The 16,011-nt window shown below is 37.5% G+C and overlaps 1 protein-coding gene across 1 annotated transcript in view; it reads right to left on the minus strand.

The window, feature by feature from the left end:
* IPCEF1 (interaction protein for cytohesin exchange factors 1) overlaps positions 1-16,011 on the minus strand; it is an 80,941-nt gene that overhangs the window by 12,683 nt on the left and 52,247 nt on the right. The window contains exon 9 of the mRNA XM_006915057.2: positions 9,260-9,626. Coding sequence (XP_006915119.2) covers positions 9,260-9,626 — 367 coding nt within the window. The remainder of the gene's footprint in view (positions 1-9,259; positions 9,627-16,011) is intronic.

Genomic DNA, 16,011 nt, shown 5'->3' on the forward strand with positions numbered 1-16,011 from the left:
AGAAGGTACTTTATAGACTATCTCATCAAGCCTAAGTGCTTTGTCAAAAAAGATGAAAACTGCTTTTATTTTATGGATGAGAAAAAAATAGAGATTCTTGGAAAACAGTAAGTAATCTTTCCCAAATGTAAATTGGTGATGGACTTAAGAATAAAAGTTTATTTCCACACTGTACTGTCCATGGGCTTCTAAACCAGTCTTCTCAAACTCTAGGCGAAAATCACCTAGAGATCTTGTTAAAATGCAGATTCTGCCTCAGAAAGTCTAGGATGGTGCTGAGATTCTAAATTTTTAATAAGCTGCTAGGTGATGCCAGAACTGCTGGTCCATGAACCATACTTTGAGTTTTTAGACTGTTTGCCATCAATTTGTCATGAAACACCAGCCTCAGCTCATTGGGGAAAAAAAGGGACAGGAGTCACAATAAAAAAGTTGAGACTTGTCCAAAAAGCAGCATCTATTTTCTCTGTGCCACATTTGATTAAAAAAAAAAAAATGTACTTATGGCTTTGCTCAAAGGAGTATTCCAAGATCCCTGCTCTATAGCATCGCTATCTCCTATGTGGACTTGGCATGATTTTGAAGTAAATGCTGATGACTATTTACATCTGTTAGACTAGATCAGGCCATCTTAAGGGGTGGGATTAGTAAACTTTCTCGAAATTCAGGTCAGCAATCTAACATTTCCTACACAAGAAAGACACGGTATTTTTTTTTTTTTTTAACAAGATCTTTTTTGGTGACATTAGCAAATGAGACAAAACAATGTTTTGAACTAATGGTTAGAAGTTCGCTCCTTTCCAAGATTATGCCAAATGGCTGTGCTATTCCCTTCTCATCCTCCTACGTATTCCAGCCTATTGTTTGCTTCTGACGGAACAGGCATGTTCCAGTAGGCCCAGAATTTGGCTGTCAAGAACATTGTATGCAGATTCTCTCTTTAAATGTTGTATTTTTAACTTTGCCTCCCCCACTATCTTATTTTTGGTGTTTCCTTGTGCTTTCTAGAAAGCGGTTCTTATTTTCTCTTTAGAACATAAATGCTGGCTTCGGGAGACAAGAGAGGAGTTCGTACACCATATTTCATATTCGAATTTAAAAGCAAAACTTTTAGAGATTGGAAAAGTCTAAATGATGTTCAGAGGAAATAATGTTAGTTCCCAAGCATGAAACACTTGGAAAGGTTTAGGTAGAAACAGAATTCCCTGTTTTCTAAGTGCTTGAGAAAGGAAAGACCAGGGAAGGCGCTTGTTACAAAGAGAAGAAATAACTACATAGTTATTTGGACATTCAGTGCAGCCTTTCAGTCTTGACAAATGTTATTTAATACAGCACCTGATGTCAACTGATCGAAAGCATTGTACAGGCTTTCTCTAAACAGTGACTCTGACAACTCTACTACACAGCAAAAAACTTGTATCATAATGACAGACGAATTTAATTGATACAACTAAGATAAATCTGGATAACTCATCTTAAGGGTAAGGATACAACCGACACAAGAACATTAGCACAGTATAATTTTGAGAGAGACTGCCTGTGTCTGCTGCCCTTGCCGCTGGTGGACATTATTGAGTTTTGACTATGTGACATGCACCGTGTTAACTGCTGTATCAACCTTAGGTCATTATCTTGGTAACAACCCTATGAGGAAAGTGTTATTAACCTTGATGTGAAGAAAAGAATGTCAAGACATAGATTAAAAATGTCGACCAAAGTCACAAAGAGACAAACTAGGTTCTGACCAAAGCTCACCGCTTTAAACATTTTGAATGAAGTTCAATGAAAAAGGTTTCAAATCAGGTGACCTATAGCCACTGAGATGGCAGCTGGTTGGGTTGGACTGGCCAGGCCAGTGCTCAGATGCCTATTCCCACTCCTCTTGTCTTCCAAGAGAAAAATCTCCACCCAGAGCATCTGCTTTTGAGGTGCCCATGTTTAATATGTCAAACTCTCTTCTCACAGGGCCACAGGGCACCAGACTCTTGGACAGGAAATTCATGAGCTGGCCAGCAGCCTAGGGCACAGTTCAGATGATCAGATTCTCTGCTTGGATGTTTGAACTGGGCACCTGAGGATAATAACTAGTTCAAATCGGGAGCAGAAGGTGAGAGTCAAGGTCATGAGAGGCTGTGGCCCTATATATAACAAAGGTATAAGTGCTTAAAAACAGAGAATGCAATGTTGGAAGAATGCTAGCTGGGAAAGATGTGATTGAAAAACATATAGCAAGTAAAAAAATTCTATAAGAGAAAAAAACAGATTGTAAGTCAGAGAGAACATCCAAGTATAAAGCTGGTATTTTTACCCATACTCTTGTAAGTCTGAGAAAACAATAGTTTCACTTTAATTTTCCTTATTTTTCCATATTTGCTTTACATTCTCTACTGAGTCATCTACCTATTTGCTCTTGGGTGTTTGATGTTTCTATTAAGTAAGGCAACTCAATACTCTTCTACTATATTATTGCTTTTATTGATAACAAACCTACTCTCTATTGGATGATCTTTATCGTTGTTCTTTTATTTTATTATCATTGTCTCTGTGGCAGTCATTTTTTGAAATAATCTTAGGTTGAGTCCATTGCCCAAGCATCTGATACATAGCTTTACATTCTCAAAACAAATGTTCCATTTGTTTTTAAAATGTATTCTTCTAATCATATGAGCACCCAGGATTTGCTGAAATATATAATATAGACATAAAATTTCTATATCTGCCCACATCCTAGGAAAACAAAAACACTGGCATGTACACACACAGACACACACACACACACACACACACACACACACACAAGCATATGGTCAGGATTTTTTTCTTCTAAAAATATATTTATAAGATGAAAGCTGAATGGGAAATAAATAGGAAAAAAACTGGAAAATTGCCTAAAATCAAGAATAAAAATATCATGCACTATAGATAAATAGTCAACCTTGGCTTCATCAACCATGTGGCTCCGCAATGGAGACTAGTCAGAACAACATATAGACATGGAAGATTCAGAAGAAGGGTGGGTTAGGGAAGGGAGGACACTACAGGACAAGAGCAGTCAGGCAAGAGGAAGGAAGAAGTGACCCTATCTCGATTTCACTAAGCAGAAAACGAAGGTTTGGAACAGATTAATGCCCTTGCCTTTTTAAGATGGAGCTCTCTTTTCCTTATTTCTATTATAGTCTACTGTGATCTATAATCACTTGCATAACATCGTTATTTTTGCCTTACAGAAAATCCTCAATGTACGGTAAGTCCTCACTCAACATTATTGATAGGTTCATGAAACTGCTAGTAAACAACATATAATGAGACCAATTTTACCATAGGCTAATTGATATAAACAAGAGTTAAGTTCCTATGGCATCTCGTCAACATAACATAATAATGTCATTTTATTCACATGACATTGAATAAAATGACATTATGCAAGGACCTGAGGTATATATTTAGAGTTATGTATTTAAATATGGCCATTAAATCTCTACTAGGAAATCTTTTCCCAGGAAATGATAATAATCCTATAGAGTTGCAATTATATTTAATGCTATAGAGGACCGAATGTGCTAAAAAAAACTTTTGGCTTATCTTTGATTTCTCTCTTTCTTTCACATTTGAGCCATCCATTTATTCGACTTATCCATCTAATATTCTTTGACTGTCCACTGTGTGTTAAGGCAGTATATCTGAGAGCCTAGAAATAGACTAAAACAGACAAGAACATTTATGAATCTTACATTCTTATATTTTATCCTTAACTGTGCCCCAAATTTGTATATTTTCCCTGCACCCCCTCCCATCGCTACGGATTTAGTCCAGACCATCATCATGTCACTGTTGGCTCATTCAATAGCTACACAACTGTTCTACTTCAACTTCCTAATATCCATTCTCCACATAGTGACATAACCTTTTAGAAATGTAAAACACACCATAACACTCCTCAACTTCAGTTTCTCTGAAAACACCCCATTGCACTTGGAACAAAATCCAAACCCCTTACAGGACTCACTAGTTGCCACATAAACCATCTGCTATTGAGTTATCTGATCAGTTCTTCTTATGCATCCCCTGCCCACTCTGCTCCCCATGAAACAAAAAAATGCTGAAGTGTATAAATATGAAAAGAGTCACACACACACAAAAAACTAGAAAGCCAAGCATTGACTCAAAAGCAGGAAGTTATAAAAAGGAAAAAAAAATTGAAGACCATTTGGTAACGTTTAAAACCACCCATGTCCACTTGGCCACATATACACAGTAGGAACTTCTGCATTGCTGCCAGACCAAGGAGATAAACCTATGGCCCCTCCCTTTGGCTCAGGTTCCACTGATTTAGAAATGGCTTTACTATCAAATATGAAAATAGTCTTGATTTTGTCTCCCAATGTTGTTTTCTATATTCTACATAAACAAAAAAAAATTTGTTCAAAAATTTTGATAAAACACTGTTCTCGTAGCATAGCTTTTAAAGGAATGTCAAATATGACTGATTGCAAAGCCTTGCTTTTTTCATGACAGTTGCGGGTTTGGTCTGGAATGAACTCAGTGTTCTGACAGAACTCCTGTGCCCACGAGCAGAGGTATGCCTAGTTTATCTGACACCCAGAGCAGACCATTTTAAATACCTTCGCCCCAACTCTTCAGATTGTTAAACATCTAAAACCTTCACCTGTAAATTTACTTCTCTCTGAGTACAAGGATCTTCTTTTTCCTATTCTGTCTCTTCTGAATCTACATATCTTTAGTTGTGACCTCCAATTCCTTAAACCCCTTACATCTTCCAATCTGTTGATGTCTCTCTGAGATTACATACCTCCAAAATCTAGATTATGCTTGTCGTCATCTTCAAAACCCTTGCCTTAGCGACTTCCCTCCATCTCCCATTCATAACCCTTAGCCTCAGGAAAAGTAATATGAAGTAAGGAGGAAAAAGATGAGATAAAGGTCTGACAACTAAAAATGAACTAATTATATTGTACAAATTTACAGATAATCGGTATTATTTCATGCCATCTTCTAGAGATCTTTAGCCACCTCACCTGGAGCAGAGGAAGTAGATGTTTGGGTCATCAGTGACTGAGATTATTAATTATAGATCCGAGATTTTCCTAGGAGTAAATAGTCTCATTTTCAGATCACTTTTCAAATTATAGCTCAAAAATATAAATCAATAGGAAATCTTCTAGGGACTAAATTAAGTGATAGAGGTACAAAGGTCAAGATCAGTCTTCACCTTGATAAGCATGCTAAAGAACTCTCCAAGTCTCTCCTTTAATTTCTATTTCCACTGCCACCGCAGCTATTATAAAAGCTTCCAAACTCTTCTAATTTCCTTATTTTTAAGAGAATAAATCTCCTCTTATTCTCTTCTACTCTACATTCGAAAGTTAACATAATTTTTCTGAAGTATAGCTCAATTTATGATTACTCTGGTTGGAAATGGTCATCCATCATCTATTGAAATAAATTAACGACTAGCTCAGTTTTCAACATCATCCAAACTTCTATCTTCCCCACGTCTCCTCTCTCTACACACAGAACCACCCACTTAGATCACATCTTAGATCACTTTGCTGCGATCGTCCACATTTTGAGTCCCTGCACACTTTTAAATGCCTCCAGTACTTTATATCTCCTGGTAGCATTTATTTTACTCTGCTTTCTTTGGTTAAGTGCATCTTATTCCTCCCACTCTCCCTATTAGATGTTAAAATGTTTGAGACTAGAAATTGTATCTTGCTCATCTCTGTATTTCCTATTACCACAATGTACTTGAATAGATATTAGGTACTCAAAGATAAAAATAATGCTAAATTGAATGGAATTCAGTATTCAACTTTTTTTTTCATTATTTTCTTCCTAAAGAGACATGCCACACAATTCCTATAGCAATCTCTGAAGTAGCTAGCTAAAATAATGCAGCATCTGTACTTTTTGCACTCAGATTGTATAAAAATTTTTGTAATATTTGTTAAATCCCCAAATCTGGCTCCTTTATGCCACTGCCTGAGATGTCATGCATGCTCTAGTGTGCTTGTCTCTTCACTAAGAACGCTTTTTATTCAACATGATTCCCAGATTAATTGTCTATACCTGTACTTGAAAAACATATTTGAATAAATTGGGTTTCATCTTATTAGTGGTCATTAGCTATTCACCATCCAGGGTATAGACGCTCCATTTATGGAGTAAGTATAGTGAAATTTTCTCCATGTTGTTATCATATTTAAGTAGAGACATATAATGTGAGTGATCATCACAAAAGCATAAGTCATGGGCCAAATAATCTTTTTTTTAAAAAAAAAAAAAAGGTATAGCATAGAGAAAAACTGAGATGAACATTTCATTAACCCCAATCACCCCTTTTCCCCAATGCCTTATAGAGAGACTGAAGAATCCAGGGAGCTCTGGGGCTCTGGAACTCTGAAACCACCAATGTGGAAAGGCAATTAACATTCTGAATTTTTTAATAGTTTACACAGCAGGGTAGAAACGCCTAAAAGGATATTTAGATTCAGCATAGAATTCTAGCAACCACATTTTAATTGTATACAAACTCCAAAATATGTCTCTCATTGTCGAAATAAAAAGCAGGCTCTATTTCATGCTATTTGCTTGTGTCAGGGCTCAGTTATTAATCTTTAAGCATCTTTTCTGAAATAGTTTCTTTCTCTAGCAAACAAATCTTGAGCCTGGGGCTTAATTTAAAATCTTAACTCCTGTTTTGGGCCATATTGAAACTTCTATCAGTCCCTGTCATGAAAACATCCTGAATGATATTTCGGTCACAGGAAATTCAAGGCTTTTCTTTCTTTTTCTAATTGGCAGAAAAAAGTAAATTTTAAAAGTCAGAAAAATAAAAAGCTACTTTCTTCTCCAATACAAATAGGTTAAAAAAAAAAAAAAAGCAAAATACACAATCTGATTCTCCATAGCAAGTCATCAGAAATACAAGCAAAGACTGGGTAGCTGTTTCCATAGCAATGACTTTATGTAGTTTTAGCTCCTCTGGGAATTTAACCAAATCCTCAGCAGCAGAAGAAAATCACCAGCAAAAATTTTGTATCATATGGTAACTGCCAACAAATCAGTGAGAGAAGAATGCTTTTATTTTCTCTTTATTTCTACTGAGAGAAATAGCTTCACATCAAGCTGTTCGAAGAAGCATACAGATTCTATTGGGCACTCTGCAGTTAACTCAGAATTTGAAAATACAAGGTGTCTTCCTTCTTAGGTTGAAAGCACTGCAAGTACCCAGCCAGGCTCTGCAATGCATGCATCCCAAGAGTGACATTTAGACAAGGGTAAGAACTGCATACAACTTCCTATGACTCTCAAATTAGTCATCCTAGACGAAACTTTCAATCTGCAGAGTTATCCCTTGGGAAAGAAATGCAAATGGAATCTTATTCTCTATTTTGCTTTCGAAGCCATCTTCATCCTGGTGTGCTGCGGGTGTGGGTGTGAGTATGGGTATATGTATGAAACTGTTCTACCCTATGGCCCAATGACTATGAGTTTTTAGTGGGGAAAGAAGAGATGTGGTACTTTCGATTACTTTCTCTAATGTTACCAGTCCTATATCTGGGAAGATTTTCTAAGGATGAAGTTAGAGGCCATCGAGTTTGAGATATTTAAACTCTCTCTTCAGTGTGTCTTTGTGAGAACAAAGGTTATGATCAATATGCAATATGCAATTAATAGCCAATGAAAATGATTGTCTCAGAGTGAGTAAACACCTCCAATGACAAGGAATGCATTCCTTCCTTTTTGAATGTTTTCAATGTTCAAAGGAAGTTTTCTATGCTGAACCTAAAACTACCTTCTTTTTAGTTGTACCACTGGCCTCAATTTCGTACTTCCGAGCAGATGCAAATGAAGACCATTTTTCTGCATAACAGCATTTCACACACCGGAGGCCAGCATGCGTCTACCATTTTCCATTCCTCAGTCAGAACTTGACCCCTCCATATCCCTCAGTGGCATTACTTCCATTGCCCTCCGTATTATATATCATTCACCGATAGAAGTAGATTGGTTTGCCAATAACTTCATTCACTCTACTTTTTAAAAATGTACAGTAAATTGTTGGCCTGAGTTAGGGGTGTCAAGCAAAAAATGCCATCAGAAGCCAGGCAGATAACTCGACTGCGTGAAACTTTTTCAGGTAAGGCCACAGGGAGTGGTGACAACTGCGGTGACTTGGAGAATGAGTTCTCAGCCTCGGTATTCAGATTCTTTAAAATACTGTACACACATTCACACACACACATTCACACACACACGCACACACACACACACAACCACACAACTGGATTCGCAATTGTAATCCTTGGCTTAAATTACTCTGATATCAAATACTAAATTAATAAGGTACATCTGAAGATTTGAGAACTTAAAAAAACTTTACCACTCTGACTAAGTATCATGGGAATGTAGCTAGTCAGATTTCTCTCAACAGCACCCTGAAAAGACAGACCAAACTCATCATCTTCTCATTGCTCAATATCTCATATCAGGTGAGCATGTTCTACACTAGAATGAATAAGGCACAGACCATCAGAAAAGAGACACCATGATTGAAACTAATAATAAAAGAAAAGTTAGTCTGAATAAAAGATAAGGACCAACTATCACAGAATACTAAGAAAGCTCACATTATTAATTAATATTTAGACTCTATTAACTCTTTCCTTTGCTAAGACTTAAAATGTGGGTGTTTTTGTTTTTGTTTTTCAAAAACATACACTGTGCTCTATTTTGTGTTTAAAAGCTCTGTGCTTTCTCCAAAGTGTACGTCAATTGTCTGTCTCCCTGTTAACCTCACAGGCACCTTCAGGAACCCGCTAGCTGGGCCAACCAAACTTCATCCGTGGTCATGGCCCAGGAAAGATGGTTGCTCTAAATTTGTTTGGAACCATGGAGGTTACATCATAAATATCCCCACAAGCTCCAGAGCATAGCACATGGAGCCAAAAAGAGACAAGCCTTTCCTCAGATTGGTGAAAAAATATCAGCGTATGATCATTTCATAAGCATTTGGTTAGTGACGCTTATAAGAGGTCATGATTGGCCTCGAAGCTGGCTTCCCACATGCAAACTCCTCTATAGAGGTAGCCCCTGGGCTTAGGTGCACCTGACCATCCAATTACTGCATCATCATTCATGACTTTTAACACTCTTTTCACAAGTTAACATTAGAGTTCCACAACCACACCAAATAGTCATTCTCTAAAGAAGAGTAAACAATTTCTTGGTTTACCTCTGTCCATCATCTTTGATCCAGTAGGCTTGTCTGGGACACTAAGATGGTCTAGGTTGCTACTCAGTGAGGATGTGTCATCGCTCGATAAAGAGTTCAAAAATCCACTTTCCGACATGGCAAAGCTGTTTTCCAGGGCCTTGCAACTGTTTGCCTCCGAGGGTGCAGGTGAGTGAAGCTGCACAGCGATTGCTATTGATTGTCCCACATCTTCAGCAGTGGATGAACTGTTAACCATGTTGATCCAAGACTGTCTTTCTTTAGATAAGGAGGTCAAGCTGCTGGATGTCTTTATTGTACTTTCCAGGGAAGAGAAAGAAGACGACGTTTCACTTGATTTCAGGGAAGATGAAGACGCCTGCTGTGCCTGTTTTGCATAGATAAAATCCAAAAAGAATGAAATAAATCATGATTAAACCAGCATTCTCCACTTTTCGTATTCAATAAAGGTACCCCAGTGTTTCAAAAAGTGGCCAGTAATAAGAGAGTCAAAAGAAAAACATATTAGGTATCTGTATGACAGACATTATGATACCATTTTCTAAAAACCAATCTGTGTCACTCTGAATTCACTGTTCTAAGATCTGAAAGATCTCCATAGCATGATTTACCCTATTCTTCAGTGCTCTCCAGAAATTTAAAAGTCCTCTTGGGAGAGTTCTTTGGAAAACCGAATGATTGTTTGAACAAAAAGTAGATTGCAATCTATCACTGAATTCTCATTGATTGAGCAAAAACTCTTAAGAAAGGTAATTAAGAGAAAGAAAGCAAAAGCTAGAGCCAGATAGGAAGCAAAATCATATTAAGTGAGTGGAGACCAGTGATGTGGGGCAAAGCGCATCTATTTCAATCCTCAAATATGTTTCACATATTTCTTCATACGTAACCAGTATCAGCTCATAACTACATAGGTTAAATAATGTTGTCATTTCTCTTCGATATTTTAAAAAACTTTAAGAAACTTTCACCAGAGAAGACAAGGATACATTCTCAGGCTCCTGATTAATGAAAAAGAAATCAAAAACTGCGCCACGGACTATGAAAAGTAGGTTGATAATGTAGGAGCTTCCTAAAGCAGATTGTAACATACAGTTTAAGGATAAATGGCAATCCTTGGTAAAAGTTTCACCAATCCTGATGCGTTGATGGAGTAGACATCAACGCGGTACCACCAATAGTCTTCTCTTGGGAAAGACTTCATTTGTCTTGAAATCGCAGACTTCTGAGATTTTATCTTTGTTACATTTTGATGTGAAAATATATTTGGAAAATGGTGATGGTAGATATTAGCTTTTGTCTTTTTGGAGTTGTTTTGTTTTTAATATCCTATATAGCAAAATAATGACTTGGCAATAATATGTTGTCCTCCATTTTTCATTTTATTGGTGAGTAAAATCCAAAAATCTAGAAACCTGTGCTCTCTGAGTTGCCCAATGTCTCCAAGGGCAGATGAGACAGAGAAGGCATTTTATGGTTCAGTTTCATTATATCATCCTACGGAATACTCCTGTTACTTTCAAGCATCCAAAACTCCAAGGATGTGGGAGGGAGGGAACTGCCAGAAGGAAGAAGCCAAAGGGTAAACTAGAGTTTTCTCCTGAAAAACCTCAAGATCATTACAACTAACTCAGAATGGCTGACTTTGTTTCAAACCAATTATTCCCAAGAATTTTGTAAGTTCTAAGCTCTGAGTTCTGTTGGAAAAAGCCAGTATGTAACCAATGCATGCCCAGTTGCTGCATACTAGACATGAATTGTTCAATAATAAATAAATCCACTTTTTAGTAGCATGACTTTGCAATATCCAGTTAAAATACTAACTCATCACACAAATCTTCTAAATAATAGTATATTTGCAAAGACATGAAAGCTTTCCATTCAGGAATGTGTCAATGAGCTTGGGAACCAGTTGCCTTAAAACATTCCAACCATTTAATAACTAAGAGATCAAAGAAAGACCTATAATTCACTAAATAAAACCCCAGTTATCAAGAGGAAAAAACGCAAACCCCCTCCCCAAACTGTCCAAACAAATGCCAGGAACAGTTTACACAATACAGAACCTACAAAAGAAATATTAACAAAAATACCCATTCAGGCCCAGTCCTGACACGTTCTTCAATAGTGAGCTATTTTGGTAAATCACTTGGCTTCCATGTGATCAGCTAGCTTCCTTTTCTGAAAAGAGACCGAGCACAAGCATTTCCTGTTGCCCCTGCTGATACTCTCTAATTTGATTACAGCAAATTAACAAATGGGCTGTTTGAGCAGAAAACTACACACAGTTGCTGCAGCACATTCCATAAGCCTCTGAACCTGAAAATTCTGTTTAAACGCCTAAGGAAAGACAGGTTACATGCACATCAGAATTGGATTCCTGTTTGTGGTAATACTCAAAAACAGTGCAAATCATTTCAATCCATTTTTTCCTAGCATCATAGAATATGTATAAATTTGATTTTTAAATAAAGAAAAGAAAAGTGAGCCAGAAAAAAGGAGAAGAATAAGAAGGTGGAGGAGAAGGGTAGGTGGAAGGGGAAAGAGAAGGAAGAGGAGGAATGAGGAGAAAAACTGTAGAGAAGGAAAAAAGAAATGAGAAAAAGACTATGTGTATCAGGTCAGAGAGAGTTTTCATTAGAAGAGAGATTGACAAAATACAAACCAAATGGAACTGGAGCACGAATATTCAATATGGGAACGTGTTTAATGGATAGTGTGGTGCCAAATCATGGTTCGCTGTTACCATTCTGTACCTATGAACAGCTACATGTTAAACAAAGAACTTTTAGCTCATTGCCTTCTGTGAACCATCCATGTAAGATACTCATAAAACTCCCCATTGCAAGTCAAATGAAGGTTGAAAGGTGTGACAGTCTCACCCCTGTGTGGTCAACGCAAGTCTATTCTTCCAGTGTCGGTTCAGGGACCAGCTCCTCCCAGAAATCTTCTCTGGGGGCTTCAGGGTAAGACAGGGACCTTTGACTGGTGCTCCTGAGTTTACTTCCAGCATACCAAGTGGACTATTATTTTAATCGTCAACTGATACTGTAATTGCTGATTGATTTGTTTATTTTGGTTGGAAAGTTGAGAACAGGCTGTTTTTAATCATTTTTTGCATTTCCGTTTGTTGTATCTGTGCCTGACACACAGTTGGTCACAAATTAAGGCCAAGAAAGAGCAAACTAGAGAGCCAGTGGCGTGAAGAAAAACAGCCCTGAGTAGTTCAACTTCTTACTGAAGAGCACCCTGAAATTCCCTGTACGTTGCTATGGATGATTTATCCTAATCCTTGGATCTAAAAGTGGCTGGTACTGGCTGCAAAGATTCTCATAAACTGTTCTCATGATCTCAAACAAAATTATTATTTTATTTATTAGAGATTGATCATTGTAGATGGTTTCACGCATTTCAGAACATTTGGGATTTAAATATTTTATTTTTTAATGAGAAAATTAGAGGCATTTTAAAGATCTTAGTGTTAATGAAGAAACTATGTATATGACTACATTAAAAATTCAATATGACTTTCTCCCATTTTCTGTATGAAACACTTCTATTCGTTGAAGAAGCATAGTTCAAATGCTAATTAGCTACAAACCCTATTTCTTTATTGTTTTAAAAACAGAAGTTTGACATAGAGAAAAATAATTTTAAATGGCCACCAAAAGCCTGTAATTAGGAAGAAATGAGTCAGTATATAAATCTTAAGCTATATTAGTCAAAGCATATAAAAATGGAAGATAAAAGAATAATTTAAGACCGAACATAATAAAACTAATTTTAAAAAAAGGAACATGCACAGCTTTTCTTTCCTTTTATTAGCTATATTAATAAAAACAAACCAGCTCATTGCTGGTAAGCCCTAGAAAGTATTGTTTGTATTTCTACCACGTGCTAGTAGAAGAAGAATTGCCCTAAAAATTCGATGACCTTATATAGTATACGCCCTACTCTGTGCCTGACCTTCAGCATGACCTTGGTCAATAAACTATCAAAAGACTCACTCCTCACTCCAACCCTGACCTTGGAGAAGTCACTTTACCTCCAAGTCTTAATCTACTGATTTCTTACCCTGCTCCCCACCCCAGTCCATTCTCCCTTCCAAACAACAGTTACAGTATTTCTAAAACATGAAACAGATGACAATATTCCCTGGCTGAAAATCCTCTAATAATTTCCCTTACATGTAAAAAAAAAAAAAATAGCCATAGCCTTTAATATCTGAGAAGGCCTACATGGACCCCTAGCTACCCTTCCAGAAGCATCTCCTTCTGCCTACCTTCTCCTCTTTTTTCTCGCCACATTAGTCTTCTTTCTGTTCATTGAACAAATCTCTCGTTCCTTCTGCCTGAAAGGCTCCTTCCCTGGATTGTTTGTTGGCCGCCTTCTTCCCATCATTTTGGTCTCAATTCAAATGTCCCTTCCTCAGCAGGTTCTTCCCTGGCAGTGGTAGGCAAAACAATATCTTCCCATTCTCAACAATGGCCTCTCCCTAGCATCAATGCCCTATTTTTTTTCTTCACACCACTTATCAGTGCTAGAGATTATTTTCTTGGAATCACAGATTTATTGTGCTTCTTCCTCACTTTAGAACTTAAGATGCACACGGGAAGAGACATTGTCTATTTCAGTCCAGCATCCCTTATCCACAGCATTACCTAGTACGTGGTCCATGCACAAAAATACTCATTAGCTACCTGACTGACTGACTCAGATTTACTGAGAGGAGCAAATGAAATAACATAAAAGAATATCTTAATAAAATGTAAGCTTAAGCTTGCAAATGATACTTAGGACAGTTAAATTTACTTCTCTAGAACCTGGCTTCCTCACTTGTAAAACTCATATCGAATTTTTGGGAGAGTCAAATGGGACCATCCTTCTCATAGAGACATGAAAGTACCAGACAAATGTAAAGTAGTAACTCCTAATTCACCTGGGGAAATATTTGCAGAGTAATAAATCTGTAGAAGTTGGGGATAAAGTCACAATAATCACCCACTCTCCCATTTATCAGTCCATTATAAATATTTATTGTGTTCCAAATATGTGTTAGACACAGCCATAAATGTTACGGGTAAAGAAAAAGATATTAGACAATGCCTCTGACTTTAAGAATTTAATAATTAGAGAAATAAATCAGATAAACAAAATCTATAATACAAGGCAGATGACAACAACATGAAAAAGGTGTCAAAAAAACAACGCACTATAAGAACGCGAAGACTTCGGGAGAGGGCAGGATTATCCTGCCTTACAGGCCTAGGAGGGTGGCGAGTGGTTCCTACAAGTGGAAAAACTTAATAATTCTAGGCCCAAAAGAAGGAAAGTCTGAAGAGCTTTGAGGAAATGACAGGCAGTTTGTCGAGCTGATGACAAAGGTAGAATCAGCAACAACCATAATGGCAGTCTAAAGTGAGCCCAAGGGCCTTGAATACCAAGCCGGTGAGTCCAGAATTAATTCGATAAACAACAAGAGTTCACTGAAAGGTCTTGCTCAGGTGAACCAAAATTATCAGAACTATACTTTAGGAAGACTAATTTGGAAGTGGTTTTTAAGAGGAGAGAAATTAGAGACACAGAAAGGAAAAAATAAAAAAAAAAGCCTGCTATTTCAATAACCCAGGCCAAAGTTAATGCGGGCACCAACTAGGACAGTGGCAGTGAGAATGAAAGGTTGTGGGACAGTCACCACATCTAGTGACCAACTGCTAGAAGAGTGGGGTGTGGGGATGAACTGGTAAAGCAAGAGGCAAGAACACAAAGGCTAATTTTAGCATAATCTTAAAATCAGCTCGGTGTTCAACCACGGAGTTTGTGATACTTTTTTGCATCTTGAAGAGGGGGCATGAATTTTTTTCTCTACCTTTTCCTTAAATGGGTCGTCACTGATCATCTCCAATACAACTATCTCACTCGCAAGCACTTCTATTATTTTACACAGTACATGTCATCAAGTGGCCTTCAGTAAACAGCTGTGCAAGATTCACCCTTACTAGGATTAAATTTTAATTTCTAAAATTGATTTTACCACTTCTTGTGTTTAAGAGACTTCCTCCCTTGCCACTGGCCGATGGGCCACAGTTTGCAGGGGTTTTTTTCTTTTTATTTATCGCTTCTTTCGGTTTGCTTTAGCTGATTTTTTTCCCCATCATTTGGATATAAAGGAATTGTACTTCTGAAATGTATCAAAATTTGAGGACTGTCATGTGAAAATGGTCTGCATGAGTTTCTTGAAACTAGGATTACAAATATTTATCTTCTCAGTTTCTCTCATATCTGATCCATCTATGGGTGCTCTACCTTCCAATTCTATTAAAAATATGATCATTCCATTTCCCAACTATGCCCTGCCCCAAATCACCACCATCTCTCACACTAGATCATAGCACACCCTCTCTTAGATTTCTTTGCTTCTATACTTAGCACCTCCTCCCAAGGTCTCCCCAACACAGCAGCTCGAATGGTCCTTTCAAAATGGAAATTGATCACATCCCATCGCTCCTGTCCTCAAACTTGCCCAACGCACTCTAAATAACTCAAAACATCAAAGTCCTTACCTGGCTCACAGTATGGCATGACCACCACTACCTTGTAATTTCATTTCCTGCTACTCCCAGCTTTATTCATCCTGCTGCAGCCACACTGGCTTCCTTGCATCATCCTGAATGCACCAAGGGGATCTTGACTCTAACTGTTCTCAAGTTTTTCTCAGACCTCAGCTCTCCCTTAGGCCTGCCCTGCTTCCCTTA

Source organism: Pteropus alecto, unplaced genomic scaffold, assembly GCF_000325575.1.
Source record: "Pteropus alecto unplaced genomic scaffold, ASM32557v1 scaffold195, whole genome shotgun sequence".
In the NCBI taxonomy this organism is placed as follows: domain Eukaryota; kingdom Metazoa; phylum Chordata; class Mammalia; order Chiroptera; family Pteropodidae; genus Pteropus; species Pteropus alecto.